At 36.8% G+C, this 16957-nt stretch overlaps 1 protein-coding gene across 1 annotated transcript in view; it reads right to left on the bottom strand.

Annotated features, from left to right (window-relative positions):
• LOC133519323 (uncharacterized) overlaps window positions 1-16957 on the bottom strand; it is a 190212-nt gene that overhangs the window by 8334 nt on the left and 164921 nt on the right. Inside the window, exon 2 of the mRNA XM_061853362.1 lies at window positions 921-1143. Coding sequence (XP_061709346.1) covers window positions 921-1098 — 178 coding nt within the window. The 5' untranslated portion in view covers window positions 1099-1143. The remainder of the gene's footprint in view (window positions 1-920; window positions 1144-16957) is intronic.

Consider the following 16957-nt stretch of genomic DNA (forward strand, 5'->3'; position numbering starts at 1 on the left):
GGTCATTTTACTTATTATTTCACCCTGAGAGAAGACGCCCAAATACTTAGTTTCGTTTTTTGGCGCCCGTGAGTACAAGCCGAAGCCCTTATCATAAATGGTCGTTGCAGTCCCTTACGGACTAATTTAATACAAAACTCAACGTTCCTCTATATCCTCTCTATTTCCTATAATCACTATTTATAGCTCACTCACCTCGAATGGAAATACGTGTTATAACTAGCCCTGCGGCGGTATCGTGGTTCAATTTTTATCACTTGTCACTATGCCCGTCACTTTCGCTCTTACATACTTGTTAGAACGTGACAGGTATGGTGACAAATGATAAAAAGCCGACCATCTTAAACCCACTGCAGTGGCAGCATGGTTCCATTTTTATCACTTGTCACTATGCCCGTCGCTTTTGCACTTACATACTTGTTAGAACGTGACAGGCATGGTGACAAATGATAAAGAGCCGACCATCTTAGCCCTACTGATGACACATCAATGACATGATATGAGGCTAAAACAGCAGGAAAATAAGATACACTGCACTGGAATTAAAAAGGGTGGACCGGGGCGGCGTTACGAGACTTGAGCATGTCAAAAATAGCTATTTTTAACACGCAGTTTAAAGGTTGAACCTATTCAAGAAAAAGGCCGACTGAAGTAGTATGGCCATGTAATGCAATGACCACCAGAACACATGACCAAAAAGGTTTTAGATAGGCGATAGGCTTTTTCAGCAAGGGGTCCAGGATGGCAGTTGTAAGAGACATGAAAAATGGAGTGCCTACAACAAGAAAATGAGAAGGAGCTACCTATCCAAAAGAAGAGGCGCCACATCACGGTCAGATTCTCTGGTAACACTGCGCGTGACTACAAACGTGAACTACTTGGCTGGCTCTGATTCGTACCAACATTGTCATGGATCTTACCTAGTGAAGCATCTGCCGAGCGGTTGAAAGCAACCGCCCATCTCTGATGCGCGCATCCGAAGTCTTTACTCGTCACATCACGGTCTGGTTCTCTGGTGGCACTGCGCGTGACCACAAAGGTGAACACGTGCGTGTCGCCGCGGTCGCGCAGGCGCGTGGCGCGGTACAGCAGCGCCATACGGCCGGCGCGCCCCGCCGCTTCACGCGCGCCGGCCCCGCCTGCCTGAAAGCAAGAAGAAAATTTACATAAATGAATATTGTGGTACGTTCTTACAGAAATCAACCTAGTCCTTCAAACAAGCTTAATAAAGCTTTCATGGGTACTAGATACTATAACAAACTAAGATATCAGAGTTCGGTTAGGAGTTACCATAGGGTATTTTTTGACATGGAAAACCACTCTGTCAAAAAACTTATTATATCCGAAAATCGTTTTGATTCTATATTCATTTAAGACACTAGAACGTTAAGCATGCTGGGGAAGAATGTCTTAGAACCCGGCTCGTACCGACGATATCTTGAATTTAAAGTTGAAGACATTCTTTACCAATCCCTTTTCAGTAAAAAAAAATATCAGGAAGAAGCAGGTTTAATCCCAATATGGTCTATTCTTTGAGCTGGAAGAATAAATAACAGTTTGATATGACTCTGTGTTTTACTAACAGTTTTTCTTTCTCAGTGTTGACCTCTTAGATTGTTTTATGTGGTCAACAAATAGGTGTTCACGTAACGTTTTTCCGCCATCCGTTAAGCTTCCGCGCCATAAAATGTGATCAATAGCTATTAACGCACTTTATTACCCCAAAGAATGATCAGTAACCTACGTGTTCAAAGCTAATAACCGGAATACGTCGTGAAAGGTGGAATTTAACGGGTGCCCGGGTCGTAAACGGGGAGATTTTTCCACGATTTCGAAGTTCACTGATTATTGCTGATTCACCGTTCTATATTTTAAATGATGATGACCTCGGAAAAATCGTAGGCACTTTAGAATTGTTTGATACCCATACAGCTATGCACAAAAAAAATCTTTATTTATTATAAAGACATGCAAATAAAAGCACATTGCAGTGAAAGTAAACCCCACATTATGCATAAGCCAGTATCGCGGGGATCAAGATCATAACGAGTTAGTTACCTAATTGGTGCGGCTCTAAATTTAGCAAGTAATTGTAGTAAGTTCTAGTCTAGACAATATCTACAATATTATCTAATGCATTCGTATACCTAGTAATTCGTTAGAATATTGGATTCAATGTTAAAAAATGTCTTCGTTGAATGCATTAAAGGCGTGTTAGCTAACAAAATTGGAGTGGAAATTCTGGTACCCCAACACACTTTACATATGTCAGTCGGCCGAATGAGTTCCCTTATACAGACTAAAAGGATGTAATCTTATGAAACTCTGAAGGCCCTTACGTCCTTCTTTATTCGGTAACAAAGCAGTAAAATGAGGAAAAAATGCGGGCATGAAATTCTTCATAGGGCGTAACAATAAATTTAAGCTGGGGAGGTAACGCTATTACAGACGTCCATTTGACATGTATTAAAGTTTTATGTCGGTTAGGTATGTTTTATTCAGTTTTCTTGTTATTGTGGAGATTTTTTATATCAGGACAGTCAAACAAGCGTACGGGCTACCTTATAGTAAGCGGTTACTGCAGTCTTTGGGCGCTTGCGCTTTGCTGGATCTTCATAAGTAGGTACAATCAAGATGAAACCACGCTTCAAAAGTATCTGCTATCTGGGAATAGTTTTCCAAGTAGATATACAGTATGTGTCTTCAGTTTGTGTTCTAAAGCGGACGACCAGTTTGGCCTAGTGGGTAGTGACCCTGCCTACGAAGCTGATGGTCCCGGGTTCAAATCCTGGTAAGGGCATTTATTCGTGTGTTGAGCATGGATATTTGTTCCTGAGTCATGGATGTTTTCTATGTATTTAAGTATTTATAAATATTTATATATTATATATATCATTGTCTAAGTACCCTCAACACAAGCCTTATTGAGCTTACCGTGGGACTTAGTCAGTTTGTGTAATAATGTCCTATAATATTTAAAAAAAAAAGTATCTGTCACTAATAAATTGTTTTATATACGGGAACATATAAGTATCTTTTTCTTAAGACAAAATATTTGTGGTAATTATTCCATACAAACATTCGACATGGAATCGTTTTTTTATATGTTATATTTATATGTTTTTTATATGTTGTATTACCAGTACCTGTATCTGTACGTTTTGCTTTTTTTGATATTTTTCATTTTATAAGAACTAGATATTATTACTTCAAACAGCACTAAAACGGCCAAATAAATGCGCCGTAAACAGCCGCCTAGCATACAAAATGGGCAACAATAAACGAAAACATCAAAACGGTGAGAACCAAATTTATTTTTCATTGGGTTCTCAAAATTTCGTTACGATTGGTTAAATTTTGCAGGAGGAAAATGTCGAGAACGAAATATCGATTTCTGAGATGGGAATTTTGGACGGAGCTGCAATTTTCCTTATCGCACAGTTTTGAGGCTCCGCCTGCGTTTGCGGGACACCAACATTGACATAAATTTCTTATATCTGAAAAGTGGCTCAACTAATGTTTCCTCCAAAGCTATCACAGAATGTAGATATTTTTGACGCGTACTCTGATCCGTTACTTTTGATAGTGACTGTGACTGTACACGGATTTTGTGTATAGACTGGTTTAAAACAAACAAATGTATGTTCCTCAGCTTAGAGGCTGTCAACACCCAATGTCCTTGAAATTGATGTTACTTAAACAGTTTTGTAAGAAAGATTATTTGTTTTAGTCAAGTAAGAAAAATATATGTTCATATTAATTATATTTCAAAGACCGTGGTTGTACTCGATACATGATTGAACGAAATCGGCTATATATAAAATAATTGCAAAGATTGGTCTTAAAATCACAATTAAACGGTTCTATGTCTTTATTGTTTTGACTTATGGGTCTGCAATTAAAATCACAATTTCAAAACATTTATATCTAAACCGCTATTGAGTAAAATATTACACTAATAATCCACTTTTTTTATTTAAATATTTTTCTTATTATTCCCTTGCCCAGGCCCAGTAACATGCGACAGTGCTATCTCATTTACTCCGATACAAATAGACAGTGTGCGCGCTTTAGGTATAGACAGCCTCTTAACTATGAGCATCCTACAAACCTTACTCGATCGAACACATAACTATTACCCATTTAAAATAGAAAATGATATAGTATGGACGTTAGAAATGATAATATTGTACCTCAGGTAAACATAGAAGGAATGTTTCTGACGGGTGTCAGTCGTCTCGGCTCCCAGCATGTATCATGATTGTTGGGGTGCGGTATTGAAATTGAGGTGGAAAATTATTCCATTTCTATTTATTTGATTAACAAAGGTGTGATGTTTTAGATCTGTAATTATTTAGCACGCACCGTAAACAACGTGTTAACTAACAAAATATGGCCTGTCCTGAAATAAAACTTTAAATTTTATTTTCAATGTTTTTGTTATGAAAATATTACTAAGTCCTATAATGTTGAACCGCTATTTTCAGTGAACTGAAACATTTGATGAAAGGGTTTGATCATATTTACGGGGTGACACTGAACAATTTTTACTATGAGACCAACCCAGAAATCGCGAAAAAAAAATTTACACTCCCATTCAATATGTCAAGGTCAGTCAGCCAAAATATATGAATTAGACAATTTTTTTAGCTATTTCAGGGTTGGTCCCATAGTAAAAGTTGCTCAGTATGACCTATATATTCACCCCGTAAATTATTGCAGGTCACTAAATAAATACTCTGTAGTTTAGGTAGGTAAGGTATTAACATTGAATTGTGGTCCGTGATGAATATTCGTCACCAGCCCACCGCAATATAGTAAATTCCGGGATATTCCAGATAGACGGAACGGCATTAATTACGGTTGACAGCGCCCGGCTATGCCCTTGATTGGAATTTGCTCAGTAGGCAAAATAATCAACTACCAATATGGAACAAAAAGTTTTTGGCAAAAAATTCAGTTTTGGTACAAGTTGATATCGTTGACTGTACTTTTCTTTTCCCATAATATCAAACATAATTAGTTAGTGTTGTTTCATCACAGAGCTCCCATCACCATCTTATATCTCCATCATCAGATCAGCTCTATGTCATCATAATATTACATTGTCATCCGATTTACATATGTAACTATGCACAATTTCAGCTCAATCGGAAATCGGGAAGTCGAGTGGGTCTTTAGCTTCAAAGATTTGAACCTCAGTTACATACTAACAGGGTAAGCTAAATAAAAGCTTGTAATGAATAAATAAATACAGAAAAACATATGTCTTACATTTTACTTTCATCCGACATCCGAGAACGCTCTAAGTTGGAAAAATATCCATCAATACCTTAACGGTGCAAACTCATCTCCCAAATATTTCACCTTATACACTTTCCTTTCGTATCTGCACTCGGTTCTATCAACATGGGGTACCTGGAAAAGTTGTCGAATGTACTAGAATCTTCGGATTCAAGTGACATGGCCCTAATAACTCGGATGCCAGGCAATCCGAAGTGCAAGCATATTCGACGCCTCCCGGAGCCGAAGGTGCTCACCTACGTGCAAGAATTCAGGCGCAATATTGAACATTTACTTTCGAAAGCTCTTATATAAGTAGGCAGCAAATTTGGACTTTATATTTTGGGAGTTTATGTCGTATTTAGAATGTCGGGGTTAAGTAAGATGTGAGGCTGTAAGAGGAGTGGTTACTCGATATATTGCCGTGCGGCATCCACAGGCGCTTGGTATATAATCATCGAACAACGAATCTAACGAACGCTCGTTTAAATAACCAGTAAAGCATGACCTTCATACATACATACACATCTCACAGCTATTACCCGAAGGGAAAGAGACCGCGGATTTCCACTTGCTACGAATGTGACATACCTCTTTCGCATCTTTCACTTTCATATAACATTCCTCATACACGCTCGTCGGTTTAGGGTGCTCTTGACCTGGCCTTTCTTCAGGATTTCCCCGAGTTGATCAGAGAAAGTCCGCCGAGATCTACCACTTCCAGCTCCTTGTACTTCTCCCGTATACACTCTATTTTAAGTTACTTCTCTACGTTTAAGGAATCTTAATGGTACATAGTTAATTTTAAAGTCAGGAATGCGCCTTTGAAATCAACGAAAACACGGTGTATAGAAAACTGAAATGTGGAAATCCTCGGCCCAGAACCAGACTCTTCTACAGCTTTTTAATTTAGTTTTAATTACCAGAGCATAACTTAGTTTTTGTTTTTTTTTTCGAGCGGCAATGTATTTTGTACATCATGGTCACTTGAGAAAGTTGTGACGTCGAATGCGACGTTTTGAGTTAAAGCAAGGTAGTGATACATAGCTTGCTGAATTATTATATGTATGTGGAAAAATAAAAGTCGTAGATTTTTATTAAAACTTATGAAAGTGTGTTCATCACAGCCTAAACTAACTAGCCTTAGATTATGTGGTCGTATCAAAAATACACGCTGTAGATCAGAATCGTCTTTTATAAGAACAACCTAATCCGGTCTGATTTTAGGCCCCTATAATCAAAAAGCCCGCTTTACTAGTCCTCTTGCAAACTAGTCTGCATTGGGAACAACAGCTGTCGGCTGAAATCGAATAAATATCGAATTCGGAACGATTCCGAATGAGTTGAGTCGATTAATTGTATCAGTATCGTTTACTGACGAGGGAATACAAGGAATAAACGTGAAATAACGCTGTTTTCATTAGAAACAACTTATTCAGGGCATTTCGTTAATCGAGTTGTGGTGGAGCTGCTAGCGAGCATAATTTTGCAATTAAAAGATTACGCGGATGAAGTGGTTTTAAGAGTAATTGTACATTTAATTGAATTAAGCTATTCGAAAAGCGTCAGATGTCAGGTCTACGGAAAGTAAAATTCGTTGATTAAAAACGATTAAATTATTTTGAAATTTTGTAATTAGGTCAGATTTTAATATAGTACCTACTAAGTATATGCAAGTGTGTACACCTGTAAAGGTAGTGTTCAGTGGTATTTTGTAATATGCAATTGTACCTGCTATTGTAACCTGAATTACCATATACGCAATAAATCATTCATTCATTCGTTCATTCATTCAACGACACATGATAATTAAATTATGTAATAAAATTTGTCAATAAACGATACATCAAGCAGAAAATCGCTGTCTAAAAGAGACTTCAAGAAAAAAAGATCTACTTAAGGCACGCATCTCAACCAAAAGTCAAAATACAATTTATCGTATTTGTAGAATGTTAGTCTAACAGCTATTTGACTGTAAACTTTAACCGTATATATAAACAAACGCTTTTGAACTAATAATAGTTCAATGTTTTGAAGTGCCAAACTCGAGCCTAACTTTCATGTGAAATATTGTTTACATATAATTTGTACCTATAGGGTAGGTAAGTACAATCAATTTGTTCTATGGGGGCACCGGGCCTGTAGAGTCTGTACGGAAATAGAAGTCGTAGAATATAAGAGAACCAATACATTTTACATTCTTCATTATTTTTTTCATTCTTCTCATTCCGCATAGATTCTATTTAAAAAATTGTACCGTCTTCGTGTTTTTGGAATTGGGTTGGCCGGTCGAAGTATTTTACGTCAGCGTGGGTGTTAAAAGTTGAATACTTTTTTTTTGTTAGGGGAATTTTATCTTATTCTGTGTCCTGGATGCTTTATCAGCTAAATCTCATAAGAGCAAAGACAGGTAAAACTTATACTGGCACCATATCTATAGAAACTTTTGACAGATACTGTTTTGAATTGGAAGTCTACTTGGTAATTTCTTGTTATCAAACGGTTATAAATATGATCTGTCAGTTGTCAATACTTGAAGATTACTACCAAAACGACACACCGATCTGTCATTTCAATTCAAAATTGGTCCAAATATGAAATGATTTGACATCCGGTTCGAGCGCCATCTTGCTAGTCACGCCTCGTGATTAATTCCTTTGTTTTTTGCTCATTAATATTGATTAAAGTATGGAAGTTAGAGGTAAGAAATGAAATCTCCATAGGCAGAACTGTTGCAAACAAAAGTGTCCAGCTGTCAGCTATAAATAATAGTTCCAAAACTCTCCAGAGTAGCGCTAGAGTAGCTAAGAACCTATGCGTTAATTACGGTGTGAAGTGCGCTGTCAATGATTTGTTTTTTTTTTTTTCTAATATTCTATGTATTGTAGCGGAACCTATTTAAAGTTTTTTGACGGACACTTTTTGGTACATGGAGATTTCATACCTTACCTTCCATAGTTTAAAGTGTAATATGTGTACAGTGAATGAAGAATTAATCTTGAAACGCGTTTTACCACCATTTTGGAGTCAACGGCCGGCAGTCCACGTGCTACTTGTAAAGTTCAGCTGTCGCTTTACAAGAGCTAATAAAATCACCGTACACTGTCTTGTACTAATCGTACAATTTTAGTCGTGTTTAAAGCTTCTAATACTGGGCTCACCGGACTGAAACCATAATTTTAAAAGAATGAATGAATTCATTGAAGTGAATTGGCCAATTTAACAGTTCTTAGTATCTAGAATATACAAATAAATTCAAACCTAAGTGAGAAGCCTTGCTCTGACCTTTAATTAACCCCATTTCGCATCGAGGGTTAAAAATGTGTAAAATCCCACGCGCTCAATAAGCTTTCAATATTAATTCCCATCTATTTTTATCAAGAAAGCTTCGCAGCACTTTCTAGTAACAAAAGGATTTATAACACATTCAACTTCCCAGAAACATTCGTCCTTTTTCTTTATTGTAAGATTTTACCTCTTTTTTATTCGTTTAACGTCGACTAAGTCAACTCATAAAATGGAGGGCTGCGATATTATGTTAAAGCGGTAGGCTGAAGGAAAGTGTGTAGTGTCTTTTAAGGGCGTCCTAAAGTAAACGTACAAACTACACATGTTGGTAATGAACGTTTGGTTAGGTTGGGCCATGTGTAATTATTGTGGTACATTATTGCTGGTGTTGCTATAATTATTTGTCTCGATGTCGGCGTAAATAGCTGCGACACAGTATACTAAGCATCTAGTGCCTACGCCAATTCTTGGGATTAGGCGCCAACCATACCCCAGGCTCCCATGAGCCGTGGCAAAAAGCCAGGACAACACTAAGAAGATGATGACAGATAGAATAATATTCATTTATTCACCTTTCATTTTATGAAATAAATTCTATTACAAGTTATGCTCGAACAACACGTGTGTGTGGAAATGAGCTGCATGGAGCCGAACCAGATGGTACTGGCATAGTTTTCAAATCCAATAGAAACATTAAATATTATTTGCTACATACTTAAAATTACACGATTATAGGACAGGACATGACGAATCACCAAATTGCGCCCAAGAACCTGCATTGTTGACGTTAGCGAGAAGACTGCTTGGATGAAATGGTCACGTTTGCCGCATGCATCTAGACAGGTGGGCTAGTGAAGCTACCAAGTGGATGCCAAGAGATGGACGCGGACGCGGTAGGCCCAGACGGAGATGGCGGGATGACCTAGATACCTTCCTCAACAAATGGCCAGAAGAGGCATTAGATCGGGAGTCGTGGAGATAAAGGGGAGAGGTCTTGGCCGAGCAGTGGGACACTAAATCTGGCTAGGAAAAAAAAATATGACAGGTACGTACTTTAGTTCAATCTCAGAAGATCTTGAAAGCAAACTTGCAAACAGCTTGAACTTTCTTTGAGCTTGTCTTATATTGATAAAGCGTTAATTCCAGAGGCATCTTGCCTGGATATCGAAGGAGTTATCATAAATTCATGACAAAATGTTACTTATAACATGAACTCTTGAAAACTACCATACATTGAAAGACGAATGTAAACATACTCGTATTTACAGCCATTAACTGTGCAACAGCTTGTTGAACAATCCAGGCGAAATAAAGATAAATCCCACTTTATCGTTTAAGTTAATTATCTGGAGCCTTTAGTATAAAGCTACGTTACGAAACAAAAAGGTCATACCTGCATACATTATATTGTAGTGACATAAGACCTTTTGGCTTTAGGCTGATGTATTCAGTCGTTCACCCAGCTTAAGCGACTGGAACGCTTACGGAAACCAGTGTAAATAGGTCTAAAGAATACGCTTAGCAGGAAGAGTTTCGTACATCCCACGTGCGTTATTATATAACTATCCCGCTCGCACAGCTGTAGTTACCCACATGATGGTTTTCCTTTTGGATACTTCAAATTTATTCAATATGACCAACAGTTATTCCATATTGCGTTGTAGCAAAGCTTGTGAATTGCCCTGCAGCATGGCGGCCGTGCAGTGAACAACCGATGAAGCGCTCGTTCGTCGTTGGCAGTTCAAGTAAAGCCTGACCAGTAATATAATGATCACACGCCATATTGCGGAATTTCATTGGAACTAAATTTTTCATACTAAACAGAACTGTCACCCTATACATGTGAATAACAGCGCCCTCTTGACAATGATCATATATTTCTGGTCGGGCTTTATATGGTTCGTTAGTCCCGTTTAATCATACTTATAGTTGAAGCACCGAGTAAATACTTAAGTTGAAGTGTCACACGAAACTACGCACACATTCGATTCGATACATTCGAAGTTACGCTCTTGTTTTTAAACGATATCCTGAAATAAGGCCAGTCCGGACCGGTTGATAAAACCAACCGATTTGATCAGAAAACAAATTGGCGTCAATGTTAGCGTCCAGACGTATTTTCACCAATTTTTGATATATAGGAATTTTAAAGCACTCTAAATTAAAAATTATGTTATATTCTTGTGTCCGCATCTCCATTTTATCGATCATAATGTTACAATCTAATAAAATGCAATTGGCGAGCCAAATTGGCGTTTGCATCCGCGATTTGATCAGACAATTTAATCGGATTGGTGAAAAATTGTCCCGCTTGGACTGGCTTTTAACATGGAATTGAAATCTGACATGAACATTCAAGTAACATATCTATCAGGTATATGATACAGGTACAAGAAATTGTGTCGAAATATTTTCAATATAATGTTAATACCCGGAGAGGAAAATGAGGACCACGTTTGATGAAAAGTCAATTTCGCGCGGGCCTTCCACTTTCGTCTTAAATATACGGATATAACAGATTATATTGCGTATAATGAATTTTTCATCACACTTGCTCGAAAAAGTTCTTATTTCATGCAGGTGTACTGAAGGACAATGGCCTATTTTTTCCCGCGGGAGGTATGGATTGTGAAAAAAAAGGTATAACTCCCTAGGGAGTTATAGCTTTTTTTTATTATGTCACTTATTCATACAAACCAAGTAGCATAAATGAGTTACTTTTAAAATACTGACGTTTATAATTTAATATTTTTGTTTAAGTTTATTTTTTTTTTATTAATTTTGCAGCTGTTTAAAATATTTTTACATAATTTTCAATTGTGGCTGAATGCCGAATAGGTCCGTGCCCTCGATGCTAACCTGTTAAGAAATTACAAAATGGCGGACGAATGTTTGATATGTCACCCTATTTAAGACTTTTTTGTTTAAAATTTAGTTATTTCTTCGCAAGTGTGATGAAAAACATTGTGTGTAACTCCGGGGGTAAGAATATTGCAAAGTCGGGTCTTTAATTATATAATAACCACCCTCGTATCCAAAATTTCACTTACCCCCCTCGTTGCACAATGTACTATAAAATACATCCCGACAATTCAAACCCTATGCATCGTCTCCCATCGACCACAAACGCTGTGAAGTAGCTGAATAGTGGGACCGGATTTTTGCCCTAAAAGGTTCGATAATTCTAAAGATGGAAAAGTGATGCTTATCTGGCATGGGACATATTTTTAAGCATATTTGTTAGGGTGTATATTAATGTACGCGATATAATTCGTTTACATAGTTTCTATCTTGTAAATGTCCAATCAAAAACAACAGTCATTCATTTCACTGCTTTTTTTAAATATTGAAACATTTTCGCTAAATTGTACGATTCATATCCAATTTCATGGTCGTCGAACGGCTCGATACATTAAATAATTCCGGTTCCCTTACCATTATGTCATCCACATTATCCATAGTTTGTCATATCAAATTTAAGTCAAAATCATAATCACTACGATCCAATAAATGTCAGGTTTACGCCATGCGCCATTAATTTTTATTAGTTACGGCAGTGACAACACGTCAAACTTGTACCGTTTCCTGTAAAATGAGCAAATAATTAAACCATATATTGTACTCCTCAAACGATATAACTTTTGACTATCAAATAAAATAAAAAAAACATATTAAATCTTTAGATTTAAAAAGCGCCGCAAACATACGCCTAGCATACAAAATCGGCAACAATAAACGCAAAAATCAAAATGTTTTTGTTCCTTCTGCATAGCAATAGACAATAGTTCACCATTCCTGTTACGTCATACTTGTTTGAGTATTATTATGTTAGTATTCGTCTTCCTCTGATGCTGTTTTGATAATAAACAAATCTTGTAAAGTTGATCTAATGGACGCTCGATATTGGTCTGGTCTGTCATTGCCTTTTAGTTCGTGTGTCTACCGGTGGCGCTTGTTGCGTATGCAGCTGTAATGTTCAGCCAAGGTATGGTTGGACCGTACCGATACTGTGTTATGTGTACTTGATATACAAATAATCTTTACTTAATTTAGTCGTTTACTTTTATCTTTTATATATTTTTCAATTTGTTCACTCTATATTTTCTTATGTCTTTCTCCTTTTTGTCTCAATCTTTTGTGATTTTTCTCACTTGATGGTTTCATCGGAAGATCAGCGCTGGAAGCCACCAGCAACATGCTGAGATGCCATTTCGGGGCACTTTATACTTTCTTTGCTTTTGTTATATTATATAATGTAATGTGTCTTGTTTGTGTTTATGAAACAAAATTATTCTATTCTATAGCCCTACGTTAGACTATTTTGATTTTCTTATTATTATAAGAGTTAGGAGCATTTAAAGTCTTGCATGAAATTCGTTTTCAGCTCCTAAATTTTACAATAATCAAAAAGTCGAAAAAAGTTAAACGTTGGGGCATAGCTAAGATAAAATATGTAAAAATATTTTTCAAGCTGTCAATATCCAGAGAGGGAAATGGGGACTACGTTTGTATGGAGAAACAACCGTCCCCTTTCCTCTAGTAGACCGAGCTTTGCTCGGAAAACATACAAAAACTCAAAATTGCGCGTTTTCCTAGAAATAAGACTTAGCTAGATGGATTTTTCGCCCCCGAAAACCCCCATATAGCAAACTTCATCGAAACGTTAGAAAATGCAAGAATTGCTCGTTTAAAGGCTTAAGATATGAAAGGTAAACCTTTTCATACTAATGATTAACTGTACCCCTAGTGTAAATTAATTCGATAGCGGAACGTTGACGTACGCGTTTGCGTTAAGTCTCGTGTTGTATAGGATTTTGAGTTTCCAAAACGTCCCGCTTGGCGCGCTGTTTCTAAATCCCATACAAAATGAGACTTTAGAATAAATTTACACTAGGGGTTCTGATATTTGACGATTAACCAAACCAAAAACTGCGGAAGGTGGAGGTAAGGAAATAAATCTCCATGTACCAAAAAGTGTCATCAAAAAACCTTAAATAGGTGGCGCTACAATACCTAGAATAATTGAACAAAAAAATCAAATCATAGACAGCGCACTTCACTCCGTCAATAGCGCCTAGGTTCTTAGCTACTCTAGCGCTACTCTGGAGAGATGTGGAACTATTATTTATAGCTAACAGCTGGACACTTTTGCAACAGTTCTACCATTAAGAGATGTCACTCCTCTTAATTCCACACTCCATACCAAAAACGCTACATTTATTTATTACGACCTAGATTTTTGAATATGGAACGTAGAACATAGTATGTATTAAATAGTGATTTTAACATGTTGTTCAAAAAAAGATCAACTTGCTTTGTCCGAGGCTATCCTAATAAAATATTAGGGTCTCACGGGAAATCCGAGGAGCCGCCGGAAACGCTCCAGTAAAAATAAATGTTGTCTATGATCGTCTCACTAAGTCGTAAAGCCGTGGTTGCATTCGGGATTATTTTTTACACTTTAGTGATATTGCGGGTTTGTGATATCACTACTAAATAGTGTATTGGTATCAATGAAGCGTGGCGAGAACAAAGCGAAACGTATTTCGCTTCAAACCCATATACAGAGCTCGGAACCGGTTTTTTTTCATACAAAACCTACCGGTATTATTACGTTCTTTTTCGTTCTTTGGTTTATTATTTCATTTTTAATGGAACAATCTAATAATACGAAGTTGTTACCTACAAACATGATTCAGTCCTACGTAAAGAACAAAATAATTAAAAATATTGGGCATATTCGGGGTTTAAAAAAAACCGGTTCCGAGCCCAGAGCCCCTAGTGTAAATTTATTCGATTTCGTAACGTGACGTACTCGTTTGCGTTAAGTCTCATTTAGTATGGGATTTAGAAACAGCGCGTCAAGCGGGACGTTTTGGAAACTCAAAATCCCATGACACTTAACGCAAACGCGTATACGTCACGTTTCGCTATCGAATAAATTTACACTAGGGGCTCTGACCATATAGAGTTTTTAGAGTTTGTCGAGTAACATTAATGATCTCCAGCAAGCTCAGTTCTCCATACAAACGTATTTACGCTCTCATTTTTTTTTTATAAATATTATAGGACATTATTACACAAATTGACTAAGTCCCTCAGTAAGCTCAATAAGGCTTGTGTTGAGGGTACTTAGACAACGATATATATAATATATAAATATTTATAAATACTTAAATACATAGAAAACACCCATGACTCAGGAACAAATATCTATGCTCATCACACGAATAAATACCCTTACCAGGATTTGAACCCGGGACCATCAGCTCCGTAGGCAGGGTCACTACCCACTAGGCCAAACCGGTCGTCTATATTATTAAATTTTATATTATATTTTAAAATTACTACCTAGATTGCTCTGAAACTTTGTACTTACAATAGAACTTATCCTAATATATCTTAATATGTATATCTAGTCTAGTAGTACTGTATTTAATTTATGTAGCTTCAAATACCGTAGTTAAAAAAAACGAATTTATGTTTTTCATACATAATTAGTTTTTGCTCTATTTGCTATATTTTGTAAAGTAGAGCTATATAATTATAAACTAATTACAGGACTAGATATACCTTTTGTTATTGTATGTGCAAAGTTTCATTACAATCCAACACGTAGTTTTAAAATGAGAACGTAACTCCGTTTGTATGGGAAGGTGAAATTCCGCCGACCTTGCCGGAGGCTTATTTATCATTTAATTATTCTTAAAATGTAAAAACTATAGCCACATAATTATAGTATTTTTCACATACCTAGCTTAGTGATAAGTTGATAACTGTCAGCTCAATACAATTTTGCGTTTTAAGGATATAAATTATTTGGAGATGACAGCTGTCAGAGCAAGCTATGTGAGAGATATTATTCGATCTGGGATATAATGAAAAGTTATTGGCAAAAAAAAAACATTTTTGGTACAAGCTTTTATTGCTGACTTTCTTCCCACAGGCAGTTAATACTCATCGATACAATTTTAATTAACAACCCCAAACACAACTAGGTTGCGTTGTTTCATCACAGAGTTCCTGTGGCCACCTCCTGTCTCTATCTTCAGAACAGCTTGATGGTACGACAATATTGCATTGTCACCCGACTTTTTTATGCAAATTTTCAGCTTCATTGGAAACCGGTGAGTGGGTCAAATTTAACTTGCAAGATTTGACAAATATAGTTACATACAATACAGTTAAATAAAAGCTTGTAAAAACAGATTTCACATGTGTGACGTATAATTAAATGTTAGACGGTACAAATTTGTCTAATATCACTAGTTGAAATAATAAGTTGTCGAATATACGCCCGGTCATCTCTTAAGGCGGTCGGAGTTCCTAATTTATAACTGTGCTGTGCTAGTGGTTATATAGGAAGTAAAAATAGATTTATCACAGAAAATGCCCTAAGTACGTAGCCTAAACCCCTATTCATTAAATTCAATTAGCAAAATTTTCTTATTGTTTTCAACCGGTGTACGGAAAATGTAAAGATTTTCCCGCAGACGGATTTGGCCGCATTGGCCTCGTAGCTAGTTTCCAGCGTCCTGCGTAGCCACGTGGTTGCACACACGTTAGTTAGATACTTATATGTAAATAAATAAACAAATATTATAGGATATTATTACACAAATTGACTAAGTCCCATAGTAAGCTCAATAAGGCTTGTGTTGAGGGTACTTAGACAACGATATATATATATAATATATAAATATTTATAAATATTTAAATACTTAGAAAACACCCATGACTCAGGAACAAATATCCATGCTCATCACACGATTAAATATCCTTGCCAGGATTTGAACCCGGGACCATCGGCTTCGTAGGCAGGGTCACTACCCACTAGGCCAAACTGGTCGTCAAATTTATCAAATTATATTTCGGTTGTAAAGCAAACGATGTGACAGTTGAATTTATATTTCTGGTACAATCAAGATATTTAATATCGACACGTACAAAGTGCTAAAAATATCTATACACGACCCTATTACTCATACATTAAAGTAGTGTGTACATATTTTTGGCACTCTGTCCGTGTCGATATTTAATGCCTTGACTGTAGGTTTCGCCCTTTAGTAATAAATAAAAATAAAAGTTGGTCGTTATTTTCGTTCTTTTTCAAACGGCAACAGAGGAGTAAAGCGACGCGATATTTGCATAGAGATAGTTTATAGGTCGGAAACTGACATTTTTATTTTAAACCCGGAAAACTGAGAGCTTGTTTACTCTGGTGTCACCCAAATGACCCTCGGGCGAAATATGAACGGGGTACTGAGGGCCTACCGCGAACCACGTTCGACGTGTTACCTCTCTGTCGCACTTGTAAATTCGTACGTAAGTGTGACAGGGAGGCAACACGTCGAGCGTGGTTCGCGGTAAGCCCTCTGGTTTTATG

Source organism: Cydia pomonella, chromosome 6 (assembly GCF_033807575.1).
Source record: "Cydia pomonella isolate Wapato2018A chromosome 6, ilCydPomo1, whole genome shotgun sequence".
NCBI lineage: Eukaryota > Metazoa > Arthropoda > Insecta > Lepidoptera > Tortricidae > Cydia > Cydia pomonella.